The 22,047-nt window shown below is 37.6% G+C and overlaps 1 protein-coding gene across 1 annotated transcript in view; it reads right to left on the bottom strand.

Moving 5' to 3' along the window:
• Col4a1 (Collagen type IV alpha 1) overlaps positions 1–22,047 on the bottom strand; it is a 903,940-nt gene that overhangs the window by 295,971 nt on the left and 585,922 nt on the right. Inside the window, exons 24-25 of the mRNA XM_090402880.1 lie at positions 21,268–21,375; positions 9,963–10,076 (exon numbers count right to left, since the gene is read on the bottom strand). Of these exons, the coding sequence (XP_090259006.1) occupies positions 9,963–10,076; positions 21,268–21,375 (222 nt within the window). The remainder of the gene's footprint in view (positions 1–9,962; positions 10,077–21,267; positions 21,376–22,047) is intronic.

Below are 22,047 nucleotides of genomic sequence, written 5' to 3' on the forward strand. Positions count from 1 at the left end.
TCCTGACCATGGGAATACATTCTGATATTGCTTTCTTCAGATACCCGCTGATTTTATCCCATGTACTGCTAATATCTTTCCCCTGCAATATATTCTGCCATGGGATGGCTGTAAGCTCACTCCGAAGTTTGTTATAATTACTTAACCTGTTGTTCCATATATACCCCCCTTCTTAAGAGAGAAATCCACAAATTTTGCAACCTCCCAAGTCAATACCACACGACTGCTCTCACCAGTTGGAGGTAATGACGACACCTTACTTATGCATATGTCCTCTGAACCAGTGATCAGATCCAACACTCTCACACCACGAGTCCCTTCAGTTATGTGCTGTTTCAAGTAATTATCTCTTAGAAAGTGTATGAATTCCATTTCCTTTTTGCCATGTGATATTTCCTCCTTCCAATTGATATCAGCATAATTAAAATCCCCCATAATAATCACTAACCCTGCACTCATTGCACTAATTTGCTGATGCATGAATTCAATATCACCCTCTGTACCACCCTGCCTGTAGCAGCAACCAACTGTATATTTGGTCACTATTTCACACCAGACTGCCTCAAATGAACTATCATTCACATGTCTGTGCTCTTGATATAATACTTTCTTAGGCTGCAACTCATCAGCTATCATCAACAGTACTTCTCCTCCCCATTCTATCTTCTCTATCATCTGTGAAAATACTGTACCCATCACATTCAATTCCAGTAATCACATCTGCTGACAGCCAAGTTTCACTAATGCCTACAACTTTTGGTGAGATTGCACTGACTAATGCCAAAAATTCTTCCCTCTTATTTTGAATGCTTCTTGCATTAATATACAAAAATTGCAGATTCCCTTTAGTTCTCATACCAGCTTTAGAACTGATATACATGTCACTAATTTCAGTAGTCCCATGCCAATTTTTTATCCACTCTATTCTGCAATTTATTCCACAAATAAGGATCAACAAGTTTACATTCACTGCATAAGTTTCTCCCTCTTACACTCAACCTTTTCAATTTTAGTTTCCCTGCCCAATTACTTCAACTTGTTCAGAAAATAGTAACTTCTACAATCGCTTATGACCTTCCATGTTTAGATACAACCCATCTTTTGCATACAGCTGTCTTTTGCCTTCAAACAGATTCCAGACATCAAGAAATTCCAGACCTCTTTTTTGCACATTCTTGCAATCATATCATTCATTATCATCGCTCGTCTACTTAACTCATAATTGTCAATTATGAGTATAAAGAATTTATAAAAAAAGGTACAGGTACAGAAATATAAATTGCCATACTGCAGGTAGTGGATGAGATTGGAGATTTGGAAGTGTTGATTGACAATAAACTGAAGTTTAGAGGGTATATTGCAAGTGTTGCAAAAAATGCACATCTTTGTGCTGCGATGAAATGATGTACTATAACACCTAGGGATAAGTGGTTGTGCCACTGTATAAAGTACTGGTCAGACCACACTTGGACTATTGTGCTCAATTTTGGTATCCTGGTATTCAGTGTGATGTGGAAACATTGGAGAGGTTCCAGAGATGAGTAAAACAATATTAGGACTTTGGAATGCTGCTATGGAGAGAGGTTAAAGAAATATGGATTGCAGAGTTTGGTGGATAAGAGGAAAACAGGTGATATGATAGAGACATTTAAGTTAGTGAGAGGATTTTATCGGATTAGTATAAAAATAGTAGAAAGCAATGTGACAACAGACTAGCACCACAATCCAAACAAAATCCCAAGCAGATTTTTTGTTATGTGGCCACTAGGAAGAAAAATGATTGTGGACTAACTATCCTTCTGAATCGAGATGGGACCTGCGTGATCAAGACAGATGACCAAATTGATCTAATTAATGATCCCTTAATTACAATCCCTAGAAGAGAGTGGAAGAAAAGTTTTTGCTACTAAGAGAAGAACCTGCTCAATTGCAGAATACTTAAGAAGAAGAAAAAGCTGTTAGTACAAGGAGTATTAAGGATTTTAAGATATGATAAATATATTGTCAGCTGACTGAACCTCCGACAATGAGTCTGCCAATTTCATGTAGGGTGCAGAAATAATAGTAATAATAACCATAATAATAGTATATATATCATGTGATCTAAAAGTTTATATGACAAGCTATTTAGTGTACTGTTGCTACAGACCTGAAAATATAGATAGCAATGAGCAGGAAATGTTTAGGCATACTTTTTGCAAGTGCCAATGAAGTGAATGTTGCAGGGACTTCAATTAGAGAAATATAAACTGGTCAGAGGAAGCAGAACGTACAGTACTAAAGGACTGAATTATTGGACTTTTTGAGAGAATACTATCTTAGGTAGCATTTGGTGGAGGGAACACTAGGATTAAGAGTTTTGGACTTGGGTCATAGCACTAGAGGATCTGTTTGTGATGTAGATGTCATACCTGCTGACCAGGTGGTGACAGTGATAATACAATTCCAACTTGGAGGATGAATGGGCATGTGGAAGTGTGAAAGCCGAAGGAATTTGTATGGAATTATAAGGCAATTATCATATACACAGAATCTAACATGAAGCCATATAATGGTGAAAGAATTTAAAGGAAGAGAGGTAAGTAGAGTATCAGAGATACTTAAGAAATGTTGTTGATTTAAATGACAGATTATATACCTTGAGTGATGAAGATAAAGCAGTTTATAGTCAAATGAAGAGTATAGAAATTAAGTTGTAACTGTAGAAAAAAGAGATTATAGAAAGTATATCAAGAGAGAAGTGTAGAAGTGGCATGATGAATAGTATATTAAGGAAAGAAAAATTAGAATATGACAAGAGACTAGCACTGCAATCCAAACAAAATCCCAAGCAGATTTTTTGTTATGTTGCTACTAGGAAGAAAAAATGATTGTGGCCTAACTATCCTTCCGAATAGAGATGGGACTTGCGTGATCAAGAGAGATGACCAAATTGATCTAATTAATGATCCCTTTATTACAATATTCCATGCTGATAAGGCAGACTTTATTCCTAGATGGCTAAGGAGGGTAAACCATTAGATGTGAATGAAGAGAGACGTATTTATGAATGTTGAGTATGCAATCTGCTAGTTAGGGAATGGACTAGATGGAAATTTGCCACGTGTTTTAAAGGCTTTTTATCTTTTATTTCTTCTTTGTGTTATGTCCTGCTTGGTGCAGGGTTTGCTGTTTATTAACTTCCAATAGGTTTACTTCTCCAATGGTGACCCACTCCATCGGGAGAGTGTATACATATTTGTCTGGGTGAATGTACGAAAATAGAGGAAGCGCAGTTTAATGAAAGTCTTATGACGGGCCAAATTCCTGGAGAGCAGAAGGAGGAATGTCATTGTGTGTAAAATGCCAAGGATGATAGAATCAAAGGTCTCAAACTATAAGCCAATTTGAAATTCTTCTGTAGTTGTTAAGACTTTGGAGAAATTGTTAACAACTTGTGTACAGAATTGGGTAGATGAAAGTAGTATTATTTACACAGGCCAGCGTGGATTTCTTAAGGGGCATTCTATTTTATAATCTTGTTGCCTTTTATAACGGAGTAAAAAGAACTGGATGAGGGTAAACACTGTCATTTATTTTTATGTTAGTTATTTTTTTTTTTTTACCACATAACAAGTTGGTTTTTAAACTGCTCAAATGGGTTTGGATATCAGGTTAGTGAAGTGGACTGGTAAATCATTTTCTTATATATATATATCAGAGAGTTGTATATAGGAGAGCAGTGTCATGGGATAGGAAGTTTTACAAGTGGAGTTCCACCGGATTCAGTACTGGAACCTATACTGTTCAATCTTTAGGTGAATGCTTGGCACGAATGACCTGAGAGGTAGAATTTGTGTAGCATGAGATTTGATGATATTAGGTATGGTGCAGCAGAAATGTGTCAGAGGATAGATAGTGAATGTGTTGCACTGGAAGGATAATGCAGATTAGAGAAGAGCAGTGATAATGAATGGGATGACAGTGAAAATCTGTAGGAAGAGATGTCTAGAATATGTAGATGTGTGGAATAAATTTCAAGAGAGAAGAGAACTGTATACAAAAGGTGGATAACTTTTGAAAATAGAGGTGCACAGACATTTGGAGAAACTTGTTTTCTGGACAAGTAAGTCCTTTAGGGCAGCAAAACTAAAACTGCAAAGATGTGAAAGAGAGTGGAAGTTGAAAGTAGTAACAGCGAATGGAATAGACCAGGATGCGAGTGGGGTAGTTGGGAATGAGTAGATATATGTGGTATATACAGTGAAAAAGGTGATTGGACAAGGGCAGGTGTGGTGAAGAAATCACAACCAACAAGTGGCTCAGGTAGGACTGATTATAGACCTAAAATTGAATTGCTGTGTTTATTTACAAATGCCAGGAGTATTGGAAATAAGGGAGATGAAATGATTTCGCTGATTGAATTGTCCCTAAAATCAATGGAATAAGTGAAACATTGTAGAATGAAGATAATATCCTAACGGGAATCACAAAATGGAAGGGTACATCGTTTTTCTTGAGCATAGAAAGGACAAGCAGGAAAGGAGGGGGGGGGATCTGTGATGATAGCAGGGAAATTATGTCCAGAAAAGGTAGACATAAAACAGTGGCAATGTTTCTGAGGCTGTGTGATGCGAGGTGGAGGTTAGCAGGAAGAGATATTTAGTTGGATGTCGTGTTGTTATAGCCCAGGTTATGTGGAGTATAGTGAAGAAATACATAAGTAATTTCGGTTAGTGAACAAGGGAAGGGTGACTGTTATAGGTGATTATCATTATGATTATGCTCAAATGCTTATTTTTCACCTGGAAACTTGAGCTTTTTGTCTCCCAGAACAGGCAAACTGGCCCCATGAATACACATGGATTACAGTCATATGTCCCAGCCATATGCCAGTCCCTAGCCCAGATAAAATTGGGGGGATTTGGGAAAGCAATGGTGAACTATCCTGTAAAAATCTCACCAGGAATACTTTGTGAGCAATGCTTACAAAGTCGCTTATGGTCGGATACAACTGAAAGGGAAAACCAGGCACACAGCTGGTGATAAGGCTAAGGTAACAAATTATAGGCCACAATAATACACCACGGTAAGTTCAAATTTGAAAGACTATTCATGGAATCAGCTTTAGCCCTAAGAAACATGCCAAACCTCAACAAATTTGGATACGTGAGACTGTCCCAAATTTGGGAGACGTACATCAGGAGAACTTCAGCCCAGCAGCCAAGAATATCTAATATAGCCCACTAAGGGGCACCATCAGGACTTTAGGAAAAACAGTAGCTTCCTCGCTTTTTCCTCATCTGCTGTTTGTAGTGCCTGCATGCACTGTGTTTTTATCTTAAGTTCCCACGAAGATGGCAGTGTGACGTTGCCGAAATATTGAAAATACATGTTAAAGTTTAATTTAATTAATATTCTAGTATACGTTGTGAATTCCTTAAGTTATTTAGTAATCAAATTATAGGCTAATATGTATATCTCAAGTTGTAGTGAAGGTATTGGAGAGGTTCATGAGAGATAAAATACAAAAGTGGGTTGATTACAGTAGTATTGTATTCTTTGTATATATCAACATGAGTTTGATAAAGGTTTTACAAACTTGCTTATTATTATTATTATTAAGAGTGACCTCCAGGGAGTTAGAGACTCATCGAGGGAGGCCACATACCACCAGCTATCATACTTATTCTTGAATTCATTCATGCTGCTTGCACTCACAACATCCAATGGCAATCCATTCCAACCACACACCACCCTCTGAGAGAAAAATCTAGTCCTCACCCCCTTCTTAGTGGCCTTCATTCTCAGCTACCAAGGATGAAAAATTCCATCAACTGAAATCCTGTATGACCCTTTCAGAAGTTTGTAAGTCTCAATCATATTGCCCTCCCCCCTCTTTCTTCTGTTTGCTATTGTCTTCAGTCTACAAATTCTCAATCTGTCTTCATATCAGTATTCCACAATCCTGATATCATTTTTAACACTCTCCTTTGTAGTCTCTCCAATATATCAGAATCATAATGGAAACCAGGAGACCAGACCTGTGCACAATAGTCCAAGTGAGGTCTTATCAAAGACTTGTAAAGAGGCAAAATAACATCCTTATTTTTACATGTGAATGTTCATTTCAGCAATGCAATTATCTTTTTAGTTGTATTTGCAATCTTTGCCACATGGCCCCCGAACTTCAACTTCCTATCTATTAACACTCCAAGATCCCTAGACTCATCAGTGTCTTCTAACCTAATCACACCAACATAATACAACATTGGATATCTAATCATGCCGAAGTGAATGACTTGACATTTACTGACATTGAATTCACACCCATTTTCCCCTGACCACAATTCCAGCTTATTCAAATCATTCTGCAAGTACTGATTATCAGCAGCATTCCTAATTACCTTACCTATCTTTGCATCATCAACAAATAGCTGTATGTTGCTTATCAAATCCTTCCCAATATCATTAATATACAGATTGAATAACAGTGGACCAAGCACTGATCCTTGTAGTACACCACTTGTTATATTAAATCTTGCAGACTCACATCCAACGTATACCACTTTTTGATATCTGTCAGTCAGCCATCCTCTTATCCATGCTAATTCTATAACCCAAACCCATTTTCTCCAATTTATGCAACAGTCTAACATGTTGCATTCTGTAAAAAGCCTTAGCAAAATCCAAAAGTATCATGGTGTATCCATTCCCCATGTCTAGTTCAATGGTAACATTGTTATAGAATGTGAGCAAGTTGCTAAAACACAACCTTCCTTTAATAAACCCATCTTGTTCAGTGCAAAGTAGAGATTCATTGTCAACCCATTTCTGAATGCGAGCCGTAACCAATTTTTCCAAAATCTTCACTACCACTCCTGAGATACTAATTGGTCTATAGTTGGATACACCAGTCTTTACATCAATCTTGTGCAATGGAATTACCATACAGTCCTTCCATTCCTGCAGAATCTTCCCTGTTCTGAGACTTATATTAAACAGCCTGGTCAAAGGAATGGTCAGTTCAGCTGAACACTCTTTTAGCACACGTGCTGATATCCTATCAGTCCCTATTGCTGAATTCTTATTCAATTTGTGCAACAGCACTAATACCTCATCCTCATACACCTGTGTTTCTTCATCTAGTGAAGCTCAATGTTGCATACACCAGGTTGATAGCTTTTAACAAAATGGGTACTCATTAACTGAAGAACCTCTTCTGCATCTGTAACCCTCACACCATCTGCATTTAGAAGAGTTATTCTTTCATATTCATTCTTTCTTTTACTTTCAGCATATCGATAGTATTCTTGTGGGTTGTCTTTAGCATGCAGAACCAGTTTCTTTTCATACTGAACTTTGCTTTCCGTACAACAGTTGTGACTGTTCTAGCCTGCTGCTTATAATGTTCATAACGGACGCCATCCTCATGCACATGGTATTCCTTTCACATCATCCTTTTCTTACGAATCTCTTGCTTAATAAGATTACATATCTATTTGACTCCCACTCTATTTATTCTTCAAACTCCCAGGACACATTCTGATAATGCATCATTTAAGTATTGTTTAAACGCTTCACATGCATTGATGATATTCTTTCCATCCAGCAACTAGTCCCATTCCACTGAACTCATTATACTCCTCAGCTGCTCATAATTTTCTGATTTATAGTTCAGCATGTATTAGAATTGGAATATTCATAAACTTAGTTACTTCCCAAGTGAGTACCGCATGATCACTGTCACCAACTGGAGCCAGAATAGTTATGTCTTTTAAACTAGTTGGATAGGAAATGGCTATCAGATAGGTATTGGCAAGTTGTGTATATTGGAAAGGCACTAGAAATTATCAGATCAGGCCAAGAAAAACCTTCGTGAATTTTATTTTGAAATTTTATCTCATTTTGAAAGAGGACGGTCACTAGTGGTGTGCTACAGGGGTTTGTTTTGGAACTATAGTTGTTTAATTTGTATATATAATTTACTGAAATAAAGAGCCAAAGGATTTCACTTCGGAGATGTAAAATTATTTAAATTAAGGGGATATTAAATCCCACATTATTTCAAAGCCGAATAAGAAACTGAAAGATAGAAATCAAATCAAAGAGTTTCATGCTGAATATATAGCAATAACAAAGTATAAAAGTTTCGGCAAATCCTAGCGTAAGCTAAACACATGGTTCAATACTAGGGCAACTCGTAGCAAAGGTGGGTAGAGTTCTGATCGCTATCCTTAATATTTCCCATAATAATTTACATTATGATTCACCGAAACGTTTATAGTTTCGGTGAATCCTAGTTTCATACTGAATATATGAAATATATTCAGTATGAAACTCTTTGATTTGATTTCTATCTTTGAGTTTCTTATTCAGCTTTGAAATAATGTGGGATTTAATTTAATATCCCCTTAATTTAAATGTATATATAATATAATATTGGGATGGGTTTAACTATTGATATACAACTGTTTTTGGATGATGAAAAACAGTGGAGAGAGATGATGGAATTGAATAGATTGTATGAGTGGGCAACAGTATGAAACTGTCAATTCAATATTGTAGAGTGTAAGGTTCCAAAATTTGGTAGGCAACAATGGGATGCAAAGTATCCACTTTGGAGAAATTTTGGAGGAAGATGAAGAAATAAGAGACCTTGAAGTAATGCTGGGCAGGGATATGAAGATCAGAGATCACACTGCAGAAGTTGTGAAGACATTAGATAAGATTATGACTGATGTGATGACCTTAACTTCTAGAAATAGGAGCTTCTGGTTCCATAGTATAAGGCCTTGATCAGGCCTCATATGGATTACTCTATGCAGATTTAGTCTCCTAGTTTTCATGGTGATGAGGATTTTTATGGTAATGAGGATATATTGGAGCAGGTCCAGAGAAGACTAAGGTACTATCTGGTGTTTCAAATGTGGAATATGAGAGAGATTGAGGGAATGCATTGAGGCAATTACAAAGTCTTGTGAATAGGAGGAAGAGAGGGGATATGATTGATATATTCAAGTTAATAAAGAGTTGTTACCAGGTTAATGTGGAAAAATCTTTTCATAGAATGGGAAAACTAGAACAAGAAGAATATATCTGGAAGGTGTGAGCAGGAGCATAAGGAGCAGATTCTTTGCATGGTGAGTGGAATGCAATGACGTGAATGCAGATACAGTGAATGAGCTTAAGGTATGGGTTTGATGGAATTTGTGTTTAATGTTATTTATTTACCTACATTAATTATACAATTAATATTAATTAATACAAAATAATAAGTAAATTAAATTCCATGTTAGTTAACTGTCATGTTGGAGTTTCAGACATGAAAGAGAAAAAAATGGCAAATTGATAGGCTAAAGATTTGGAGATAATGGTGAATAGGAAGCTAAAGATCAGGGGGCATATTGCAAATGCAAACAAAATAGTTCAAAGGATCACTTCGATGTTGCAGAACACACTGACAAGTAGAGAATGGAAAATAATAATTCCTGTTTACAATGCTTTGATATTTTCATATGTAGTTTCCTGGGTTCCTTAGGAATAAGGAAATAGTGAAGAGGATCTACCTACTTCATAGGGAACATTCTACAGGTCTGTAGAATGTTCCCATTGAAAATAGACTGAAGGTCGATAAGTCATCTACAAGAGAAGGAGGGGGATATGATAGAAGCACATAGATATGATAGAAGCACATAGTTAATGGGTTTTAGAAGGCTGTTGCAGAAGAAGCTTTTTAATACATGAGAAGAATAGAAAAACGTGTCTTTTACTATTCTTGTAATAGAATTCTTGTAACAAAATAGAAAAATTATGTTTTTCTATTTCATCAGCAAGAAATCTGTGCAAAAAGAAAAAAAAACTTATGACAAAAGAAATTATTATGCATAGGGAAGAAAAATATACCTCATAAATGTTATGAAGGTATTTATAACATGAAACAATATATTTATTTTCAAAATGATGTTTTTTGATAATACTACCTGATAATCCTGAATTTCCTGGAAATCCTGGTTCCCCTTTCAGTCCTAGTGGACCTGGTAAGCCAGGAACTCCTGGACGTCCTATTCCAGGAAGGCCCATTTCTCCTTTTTGACCTTAAATAAAGAATATAAATAATATAAATAACTTTCATAATGCAATTAAAAGAAAACAAAAATTATTTAATATTCTTTTAAATAAGTCTTCATTTATTTCATTTGTTATAATTGAATGATGAAGGTGATTGGTTATCTTTCATCCATATGGATGGTAGGGGCAGCTATATTACCATACTAGGGAAGTGACTATGAGCAAGGTGGTTTCCGATTGCCTTCCTTGCCGTACTATATCCTGTGTGTTCACACGTCCAGTTTGCCTGTTTGTGGGTGAAAAAACCCTACTGTCCACGCCCCAAGACCGGCTAACCTGGCCATGGCTGAGGAAGATCCTTCAGCTCCTCACATCTCCGATGGGAACTGAACTTAAGACACTCCTTCCCCAGGCATATGGTTGCAAAGAGCACAGCCACTAGGCTAACCACACAGATTATAACTGAATATAAAGAATTAATTTTACTACCAGAATGAAATTTCATTTATGATATCACAGTGTAAATATACTTGGTATGAATTAAAGAGGTATGGAGTGAATTTGAAGGAAAGATATAGTGGTTGAGAAGAGATAAGGCTGCATTTATATGAATTTGATGAATATTTATATATTTTTTTGCTTCTTGTGTGAGAGAAAAAGAATATACTGTGGCAGTTAATCAAGAACTGATAAGGAAGATAGAGTGTATAGAAGGATGGAAGAAAGAAAGATGCAAAATTAGAAGTTATTTGTGATTTATGATGGGCAGCCTTAAAAAATAAGAGAGGGGATAAACAAATTCAGCAGAGAGAATGAGGCTAATTGTGTAAAATTAGAGAGGTAGGGGGGGAATATTTAGTTATATCTAAGAAAGTTTACTTCTATTAAGGCTTAGGTGCTGGTTTAAACTCATAATTAGGTTTAATGGAGAGAAACAGCACAAAGAAATAATTAAACACAAGTTTATAGTTCCAATATTTCATTTCTATCATAGACATTTTCTGAGATATAATATACAAATTACCACATACAGTGGGGGAAGTGCACGAACACACACACAGTAAGGGAGGACACTCCTTGTAGGTGTTTGTAACTAGCCATGACTGTTTGGTGGGAGTTCTAAGAATTAATCTTCCCAAATCTTGGGAGATGTAAACCTCCCAAGATTTGGAAAAGATTATCACCAACCAAACTAATCTAAATATAACCATATTTAGATTAGTTTTGTTGGTGCTGATTTGAAAAAAAACTACTACGCTTCACTGTAACAATTTAAATATTGAAAGACTTTTTTTTGGAATCAGCACCAACCAACCAACCTAATTTAAAGGCATGATCCCAGGAATGGTCACTGTGTATATACAACACACAGTGACCATTCCTTGGACCATGCCTTCCTCCTACTTTCTGTCTTAAACTTTACTTATATGGAGTATTTTGAAAATCATGCTCTTGGTACCTTGCTTTCAAACCTTTTATCTAGTTAACATACACTGATGATGTACTTCCTATTTGGCTAAATGGCTCAGACACATTAGACTCATTCCTCAGGCATGTCAACTGCCAGCATCCTAGAATCCAGTTCCCTATAGAAAAGGAAAATAACACTAGTCGGTCTTTTCTAAATACAATGGCACTCTTGCTTTCTTTTTCAGTTTACAGAAAATTTACCCATGTAGATAGATACATATGCAAACTTTCTCATCCCTCCACAACAATACTGTACCATTAAAGGATGCCAGAGGAGTGTTTGCCTGGAGGAAAGACAGAAAGTGTGGCTATGGCAATTAAGTGGGGGTGAAAGGGTGGATGAAATGATTGTGATAGTGGGCACGAATGACTTGAGAGGCAGTTTAAATCGAGTGGTGAAAGATCTGAGATTCATGCTTGAGGTTGTACAAAAGAAAACATAGAGAGGAAAGATAGCGTGTGTGTTACTCAAGTATGATAATGAGGAGCTTAGCAGAAGAGCAGTAATAATGAATAGCACAATAGCCAGAATTTGTCAGATGAGAGAATTGGAATATGTGGATGATTGGAGGACATTTGCAAGTCCTTCCTCATTCATATGCAAGAGACTGCTTGCATATGAATGAGGAAGAACATAGACATCTGAAGAGAATGCTGTTTTCTGAATGAGTTGGTGTATCAATGCAGGAAAACTAGAGTTCCCAGGGTGGATTGTCGCAGGGGTGGCCTCTTGTAGGAATCGGTGATTGAGCAAGAGGACAACATCTGGTAACACTGAGTCTGGTGGGGGTCTAGAGGGGATAATGATAAGCATAGAAGCAATGACATTTTTATGCTTTCTACTAATGCCAAGAGTATCCGGAATAGAGGAGATGAATTGGTGGTGCTGATAGCGCCAGCCTGGCCAAAGATTATTGGGATCACTGAGACGTGGTTGATGGAAGATGATATAATAACAGGAATAGAAGTAGCAGGGTACAGCATTTTTTGGCAGAATAGGAGGGGGAAACGTGGTGGTGGAGTACTGCTTATGATAAGTGATGACTTATGTCCTCTAAGAGTGAGAGCTTTGGAAGGCAGTGACACTAATGGTTTTGAAAGAATATGGTGTGAGATAGTGGTGGGCAAGACATAATATTTAGTGGGGGTGTTGCTATAAGCCAAGGAGTACAGAGAGTGGAGAGCAGGAGATGATTAGGCAGTTGAGCTTGGCAAGTGCAAGAAGAATGATTGTTATGGGAAATTTTAACTACAGCAGTATAAGCTGGGAAGAGGAAAATGCATGTAGTAATAAGGGAACGGAATTTCTAGAATTCTTGAGGGACAAATGTCTTAGGCAACATGTAATAGAGGGAACAAGAGGTTCAAGAGTTTTGGTCATAGCATCACAAGAGCTGATAATAACTGAGATGACATCCCCCCCCCCCAGTTAGAGAGAGTGACCATGTAGTTTTGACATGGAGAACGAATAGACACAGGATTATCAAAGGATTGCAGGATTATCAAAGAAAAGAGAACATATGTGGAACTATAAGGTGTATGATTATAGATATCAACTTGGGGAAGTTCCGTGCAGGGCAGAATTGGAAGGCCAGGATATCATTGGTACTTGGGAAATTGTGAAGGAATATTTGTTAGCAGCAACAGTCAGCTGTATTCCACGAGTGAAGAAGAGGACACAATTTCGTGTAATGACAAACAATATCAAACAGGAAGTGCAGGTGAAAAAGAGATCATGGAAGAGATATATAAGGAGAGGGGGTGGAGAGCAGATGCATGAAGAATATAAGACTCAGGCCAGGAGAGTGACTAGTATAGCGAGGAAGGCAAAACTGAAATATGAGAAGAGATTGGCACTAAGATCCAAAAAAAAAATCCTAGAGGATTTTTTAGCTATGTGAACAGTAGGAGGAGAAAAGATTGTGGAAGAATGACATTGTGGAATAAAAACGGGAACAGAGTGACTGATGCAGAGGATATGGTGGAGTTGTTCAATGAGCACTTTAGCAGAGTATTTCATCCTGGAGAAGAGGGTTTTAATACTAGTGGGGTAGGACAGGTTCAAGGTTTAGAGGAGAGTGTGTTCCAAATACTGAGTACTCTGGATGTCAGAAAAGCAGTGGGACTAGATGGTATTTCACCATGGATTTTGAGAGAATGTGTAAAGAACATGACATGAGAGATGGGCAATTAATGGGTTTAATGCAGCAAAATGTAAAGTCTTGAAGTTTAGGATGCATCGATTGGAGGCTATACTCAATTAGAGAAGCTGCACTGGAGGAAGGAGTCAGATAATGAAGATGGTTTCAAGACTCCACAGTGTTAGTTATGAGGATCGGCTGAGGGAATGAGGACTGCAGTGTTTGGTAGACATAAGAAGGAGAAGTGATATGATCTAGAATTTTAGACTGTTGAGAGGTAGTTACAGGGTTTACTCTCTTGAGTTCTTTTGGTTAGTGGAACAGCAGGAAGGAGCGATGACAAGTGCCCAACCCTGGAAGTTACGAAAGGAAGCTGTGAACAAGATTGTGAGGAGGGGTTTCTTTGCATGGAGGCTCATTGAACTGTGGAATGCATTGCCTGATAGTGGTGAGAGCATGAAGAGTCAATGAGTTCAAGAGGGCCTTTCTTGAACCTTGAAAGGTTCAAGAAAGGCCCTCCCACGATGAGTGTTTTGACTCCATGGAGGCCTCAATAATAATAATAATGATGATGATGTACTCATAAGTGAATTCCTTATGAAGCAAAACATGGACACGCACCACTCTGTGTTGAAATGATTCACAATTCACAGTATTTTTTGCCAAGAGTTACTTTATAATTTCAATGACAAATGTGACTTCATAACAGAGTGTGAATGTGCATATTCATCAATTGGTGTCAATAAAGATGCTCTATAATGCTCTTATTTAAATAAATAAATGTAAACTTTAATATTCTGTTTCAAAATACTAGATCCTTTTGCCGATACAAATATACTGTGAGATAAAAGTACAAAATTAATAGTTTGCTTTGATTATATATATTCTAGGGGGCTCCGCCTCCCCCCCTGGTGCCTATTGTGCCCAACCCCCTGAGTTCTGGGCTGGTAAGCTGGTAAGACAAAAAACGTTTAAAATTTTGGCTTAGAGTAGATATATGTATGCTGTGCCTTATTAATATTTTAATGTCTGTGTATCTTCCAATGGATTTCACCATGTTCTCTACCTACTTTCCATATAATGAAAAATTTCATCAGATGTTATCCTATAATATCCTATAATCGCCGGTCTGGTTGGCCGAGTGGTTAGCATATCTGCTCTCTAGCCAAAAGGCTGCAGGTTCAAATCCCACTTTGGGCACGGATGTTTGTAATTGTCTGTGAAAATACTAGTGGTGGTGGTCTACAGTAGATGGTGTTATTGTAGATGATGAAGGTAGTTGTGGTTGGTGGAGTGGTGAAGATGGAGCATTGTAGAGTAAATGCCCTCCCTCGATGAGCCCTTGGACTCCCTGGAGGTGTTATTACTTCCAGGGAGCCCTTGGACTCCCTGGAAGTAATAATAATAATAATAATAATAATAATACCAATTCAGAAGTTTACAGACCTCCATCATATTGTCCTTCTTTCTCATCTTTACCATGGACTGCAATCCACATACAGTGATACCTCGGCTAATGAGTGACCCTGCTAACAAATTTTTCGGCTAATGAAGATTTTTTTCGCTGTTTTTCAGACTCGGCTAACGAATGTTTTAGTGGATGCGTGCGCTAACATAAAGCAGCAAACATGAACGGTCGGGCCATTCCAGGAGCTTATCTTTTCCATCTGTATGTGTATGTGTGACAAAGAAATGAGCTGACCACATCACATAGGGGAGACCCACCAACCTGACTGGGTTGTTTACATTCGAGACAACAAGAAGTGAGATGCCTCATACCAGTGTCTCTGTATGGTGCACGCTCTGTGTGGCTGTGAATGTGAGAGGTAAGTGTGACAGCATTTATTCTTTACTTGGCTAAATTCTACTATGGGGATTTAATTTATAATTAGTAAATTCTATTCTTATCTAATTAAATAAATAATATGCTATATGTCATATTTCTTTTATATTTTTCAGAAAAAAATTTTCTTCACAATGGGTCCAAAAAAAGTAAGCAACAAACCCAAGAGAAGCAGAAAGTTGCTCACAATTGAGCAAAAGAAAGAAATAATTTCAGCATATGAAAGAGAAGTCAGAATTGTGGATTTAGCAGTCAAGCATGCCATAGCATCATCATCAATAGCTACAATTTTGAAGGAGGAGGAGGAGATTAAGGCAGCTTCAGTTGCAGATGGTGTAAAGACCTTGGCCTCTCAATCCCAAAGAAGTTCTGTGAATGAAGAAATGGAAAAGCTTCTGATGATGAGCATCAAATGGCTGGTGACACTATGACTCAAGAGATGATCTGCAACAAAGCTAGAATGATTTATGAAAATTTGAAGAAAATGTGGCAGGATACAGTACAGCAGAGGCAGAGGAAGAATTCAAAGGAAGCAGAGGATGGTTTGAGAAGCTCAAGAGAAGGTCAGGGATCCATAGTGTAATTAGACATGGAGAAGGAGCCAGTGCAAATAAAGAGGAAGCTGAGAAGTTTGTTAGAGAATTTCAGGAGTGGACCATTATTCATGGATACAAGCCAGAACAAGTGTTTAATTGTGACAAAACTGGGTTGTTCTGGAAGCAAATGCCCAAAAGAACTTTCATCACAAAAGAAGAGAAGTGTATGCCAGGGTACAAACCTATGAAAGATAGAATAACTCTTTTATTTTGTGCTAATGCAAATGGTGATCTCAAAATTAAACCAATGTTGGTCTGCCACTCTGAGACACCAAGAATTTTCAAGAAGGAGAATGTTTGCAAGCCTATGCTTAGTGTTTATTGGAAGTCAAACACCAAGGCATGGGTAAAAAGAAGCATATTCAGAGAGTGGATCGTGGAGGTGTTTGGGCCCACGGTGAAAAAGTAAAGTACCTGAGAGAAGAAAACTTGCCTGAAAAGGCTGTGCTTCTTCTAGACAATGCTCCAGAGAATCCACTGGCTTGGAAGAAGATTTGGAGGCAGAATTTAACTTTATCAAGATAAAATTTCTTCCTGCAAATGCTACATCTATTTTGCAACCCACAGACCAACAGGTCATATGGGTTGCAAAGATGTTTTGATGCAACTTCATTTACCAGTCTGACTCTGAGTGAATTCTGGAAGGATCATTATCATATCCTTCATGCTATTGAAGTCACTGCCATGGCATGGGACAAAGTGTCATTTAGGACACTTAATGCTGCCTGGAAAACGTTATGGCCAGACTGCTGCAAGATAAGAAGTGCTGTTTCCGGTGTTCAAGATGCTGAAGATCCTGTTGGGGAACTTGCTGCTGAAAATGTTGACACTGTAGATAAGATAGTCTCCTTGGGCAAAGCATTACATTTGGAGGTAAATGAAGAAGATGTAGAAGAATTAGTTGAAGAACACTTAAAAGATCTGAAAACAGAAGAACTTGAAGAGTTGAAAAAGCAACTGAATCAGGAAAGAGACAAGGAAGATAAAGAGTGCTCATCAGAGGAGGAGAACAGCAATAAAAAGGGAAGAATGCCAAAAAGTGACATTAAAAAAATGCTGCACTACTAGGAAGAGTTTCAGTCTTTGGCTACAAAGTGGCATCCCAACAAAGCTGAAATGAACAGACTTTGTGCCTTGGTTGAAGACAAGTGTCTGAATCACTTTAAAAACATTCTGAAAAAAAAAAGAGAAGTTCAATCAACTTTGGACAGATTTTTGACTTCTCCTTTAGCAAAGAGACAGAGGCCAGCTATTGAAGAAGAGAAGACTTACCTTGAATAAACTTTGAAAATTTGGAAGAAGAATAGTAAAACATTGTGTACATATTTTCAGTTAATTAAAGTGTATATAATAGTGTAAAGATCATCAGTTTTTCATTCTACTTTCCATTCTCCTTCATCTAATTGGGTAGCTGTTCATCTCAGCCTTTGTTGAGTTTTTGCCCTTTTATAGTGTGCTTTTTACTATTTTATAAAACTTATCTTTAAATAGTAGGCAGCATCCGAACGAATTAAACAATTTTCTATAGAAACCTATGGGAAATCACGTTTCGGCTAATGATTGTGATTCCGGAACAAATTATCTTCGTTAGCCGAGGCATCACTGTACTCTGAATCTGTCCTCATAATATATTAATATGTTCCATAATCCCAATGTAATCTATAACTCTTCCTTGCAACTTTGACACAGCTTGTTGTTTATTATTTTAACGGTATAATAGAACACAGAAACTAAGTAAATAATTAATTTATTGACTTGATGCTGATATTTCGCTGGTATTATAACCAGCATCTTCAGAGCACAAAAACACTGTTTGTCACAATACGCGAGACTAAAACAACATGGTGTACTTAACCAAAATTGTAGCAGCAATACAAAGACTAGAGTCCTGATTTTGGCACCCTCTATCTGAAAAAAAAAAAAAAAAAACCGCTATCATATATTACTAGAGTCCTAGAAAAGTGCTAGTTTTTCTTAATATGACTGTCTCCCAGATCTTCGGCAAGTTAATACAGCCATATTTGTTGAGATTTGGAGTGTGTTTTAGGGCTTCTGTCGCCTCTAAGAACAATCTCTCTGATTTATATGGGTTTCTGTGTAGTACTTTTGTGTTTTTCCAGTTGATCCTGTGTGCAGGGGTATCCAGAGCATGGTCTGCTAGGCCCGACTTCCCATAATGATATTTCCGGACGTATCGTTTATGTTCGCTGATGCGGATATTCACAGTTCTTCCTGTTTGACCGTAGTAGGCTTGATTGCATGAGCAGGGTACTTGGTAGACTCCTGGATGTGATAAAGGAGGAATGCTGTCCTTGGGTGAGCGGATGAGGGTGGCTAATTTGCTATATGGTCTGAATGTAGTGCGTAGTTTATGTTTATTGAGAATTCTTGAGATCTTTTCGGATGTGCCTTTAATGTAAGGGATGGTGACTGTTTTGTTGTAGTTCTCTGTGGTGGATGGTGGGAGGGGTTTCTTGGGAGTGTTCAGTATTTTGTTTATTTTTTGTGGATTGTAGCCGTTGGCCAAGAAGGTGTGGCGTAAGTGAGTCAGTTCAGCAGCCAGAGCCTTGTCATTTGAACAGATTGCTCTCGCTCTATGGGTTAGCGTTTTTAATATGCCATATTGTTGAGAAGGATGATGGTGTGATTGTTTGTGTAAGTATCTGCCTGTATGTGTGGGTTTTCTGAAAACTGAAAATGAAAAGGAACCATCTGGGAGACTTGTGATGAGTGGATCTATGGATCACCAAAAATTCACAAACCAGGCACACCCCTACGCCCAATTGTGGACAGTATAAATAGTCCCACATACAAACTGGCTAGACATTTAGCGAAGCTACTAGCCACTCTCACTAACAATTCTCCCTCCTTTATCAAAAATTCAGCACACCTAAAAAGCATCTTACAACACCTCACCCTAAAAAGCTCAGACTTAATAGTAAGCTTTGACATCACTTCACTATTCACAAATGTACCACTAATAGAAACCCTCAATCTACTGAAGTCACACTTCCCCCCTGATATATTTGAACTATTCAAATTCACAATACATGCAGGATATTTCACATGGAAAGGGAAAATATACAAACAAATTGATGGGACAGCCATGGGCTCCCCCCTTTCTCCCCCCCTAGCCAACTTTTACATAGAACACCTTGAAAAACAAGCAATCAATACAGCCACTCTCAAACCAACACTTTGGCTACGCTATGTTGATGATGTGCTTGCTATTTGGCCACATGGCCCTGAGACATTGAAAACATTCTTAGCACATTTAAATAGCCAACATCCAAAAATCCACTTTACTATGGAACAGGAAGCCAACAACTGTCTGCCCTTCCTGGATACACTCATCACACGTCTCCCAGATGGTTCCTTATCATTTTCAGTTTTCAGAAAACCCACACATACAGGCAGATACTTACACAAACAATCACACCATCATCCTTCTCAACAATATGGCATATTAAAAACGCTAACCCATAGAGCGAGAGCAATCTGTTCAAATGACAAGGCTCTGACTGCTGAACTGACTCACTTACGCCACACCTTCTTGGCCAATGGCTACAATCCACAAAAAATAAACAAAATACTGAACACTCCCAAGAAACCCCTCCCACCATCCACCACAGAGAACTACAACAAAACAGTCACCATCCCTTACATTAAAGGCACATCTGAAAAGATCTCAAGAATTCTCAATAAACATAAACTACGCACTACATTCAGACCATATAGCAAATTAGCCACCCTCATCCGCTCACCCAAGGACAGCATTCCTCCTTTATCACATCCAGGAGTCTACCAAGTACCCTGCTCATGCAATCAAGCCTACTACGGTCAAACAGGAAGAACTGTGAATATCCGCATCAGCGAACATAAACGATACGTCCGGAAATATCATTATGGGAAGTCGGGCCTAGCAGACCATGCTCTGGATACCCCTGCACACAGGATCAACTGGAAAAACACAAAAGTACTACACAGAAACCCATATAAATCAGAGAGATTGTTCTTAGAGGCGACAGAAGCCCTAAAACACACTCCAAATCTCAACAAATATGGCTGTATTAACTTGCCGAAGATCTGGGAGACAGTCATATTAAGAAAAAACTAGCACTTTTCTAGGACTCTAGTAATATATGATAGCGGTTTTTTTTTTTTTTTTCCAGATAGAGGGCGCCAAAATCAGGACTCTAGTCTTTGTATTGCTGCTACAATTTTGGTTAAGTACACCATGTTGTTTTAGTCTCGCATATTGTGACAAACAGTGTTTTTGTGCTCTGAAGATGCTGGTTATAATACCAGCGAAATATCAGCATCAAGTCAATAAATTAATTATTTACTTAGTTTCTGTGTTCTATTATACCGTTAAAATAATAAACAACATGTTCGACGAACACATAAGTCTGTCCACACGTTTGACACAGTTTCTTTATCCTCTTGAAACTCAGCAAACCAAATCTGTGCACAACAGTCTAAGTGAAGTCTTATCAAGGCCTTGTAAAGAGGCAAATTGCCTTCCTTATCCTAATGTGTAAATGTTTGTATCAACATCACTATTACCTTCTGAATTCTATTTGCTACTTTTGTTATGGGAATTTTAACTTCAAATTCCTATCCACCATATCTCCAAGATGTCCAGTGCTATTGGATTCTTGTGGCATAACCCTGAAAATATAATATGCTGTTCAAAATCTGATCATGCCAAAGTTACTAACAATGAATTGACAGTGCCATTATCGTTTGCCCTCATTTCAAGCTAATTCACATAATTCCATTCTGGTACTGATGTTCTATAGGTTGTAAATCTATAGAACATCAGTACAATGGGTAGGCTAAAGAATTTTGCATAATTTTTGATTATATTATTCATTTTAATTAGTCAGAAACGAGGCTATAGAGATCAAGCATGGAACTTTTTTAAGCCACTTCAAGACTCCAATAATTGGGACAGTGATCTCACACCAGGCAATATAATTCATGTCTCAACCAAAGACAACTACAAACAGCCATGTCCATGGCAGGAATTTAAATCTACAATCTGGTGATTTGAGAGCATCTATGTTACCTAAGTGAGCAACTAGGCTAAGTTTAAATGTTGATGACAAAATTAACTATGCTGCAAGTTCCTCTGAAATTACACATAAACAGTTCTGCAACTAACCTTTAAGACCAGGTAAACCTGGAAGTCCTGGATCTCCTCTTGGAGCTGGCTCACCTGGAGGACCCAATGGACCAAGGTCACCTTTCTCACCTCTTGGACCAGGCAGTCCTGAAAAATAAATAACTCATGAATCTGAAATACCTTCTGGAAAAAAAAATATTATAATGTACCTGGTACAAATTATTTCATAACTTAAAATTATTCAAAAATATATTTTAAGATTTGGACTCTATCACTAGACTCTTATCCATTTGTAAATACATGCAACTTTTTTCAAGTGTAAGAATTAAGAAGACTACTTAATATGAAATGAACCCGGGTTAATTTAGATATATTATCATAGATAAATAATAATATATTATTATATATGGTTATTAGGCTCTGTGAAACATTAAATACATTCCTAAGCCACCTGAAAAAACAACATAAACATATCCAATTCACCATCGAAATCGAAAACAACTCTCTTCCTTTTTTCGACACACTCGTCACACACCTTCCTTGAGGCTTCCTCTCCTTCATGGTCTACCACAAACCTACACATACAGGACAATATATATGTAAAAATTCATATCACTGTCTGACACAAAAACTAGAAGTCATCAGCACACTCAAACACAGAGCCTTAGCAATTTGCACCAATGAACAAGCTCTGAACCAAAAATTTGAAATCATTAACCAAACATTAGCAAAATAAAAAAACAGAGTTCACAAGATTCTCCATAAACATGCCACTAAATGCAAAAAAGATTACAAGAATGCCATAGACATACCCTACAT

This window comes from Typopeltis vanoorti, chromosome 13 (genome assembly GCF_054136105.1).
Source record: "Typopeltis vanoorti isolate ZY-2024b chromosome 13, IOZ_Tvanoo_1.0, whole genome shotgun sequence".
NCBI classification, from domain to species: domain Eukaryota; kingdom Metazoa; phylum Arthropoda; class Arachnida; order Uropygi; family Thelyphonidae; genus Typopeltis; species Typopeltis vanoorti.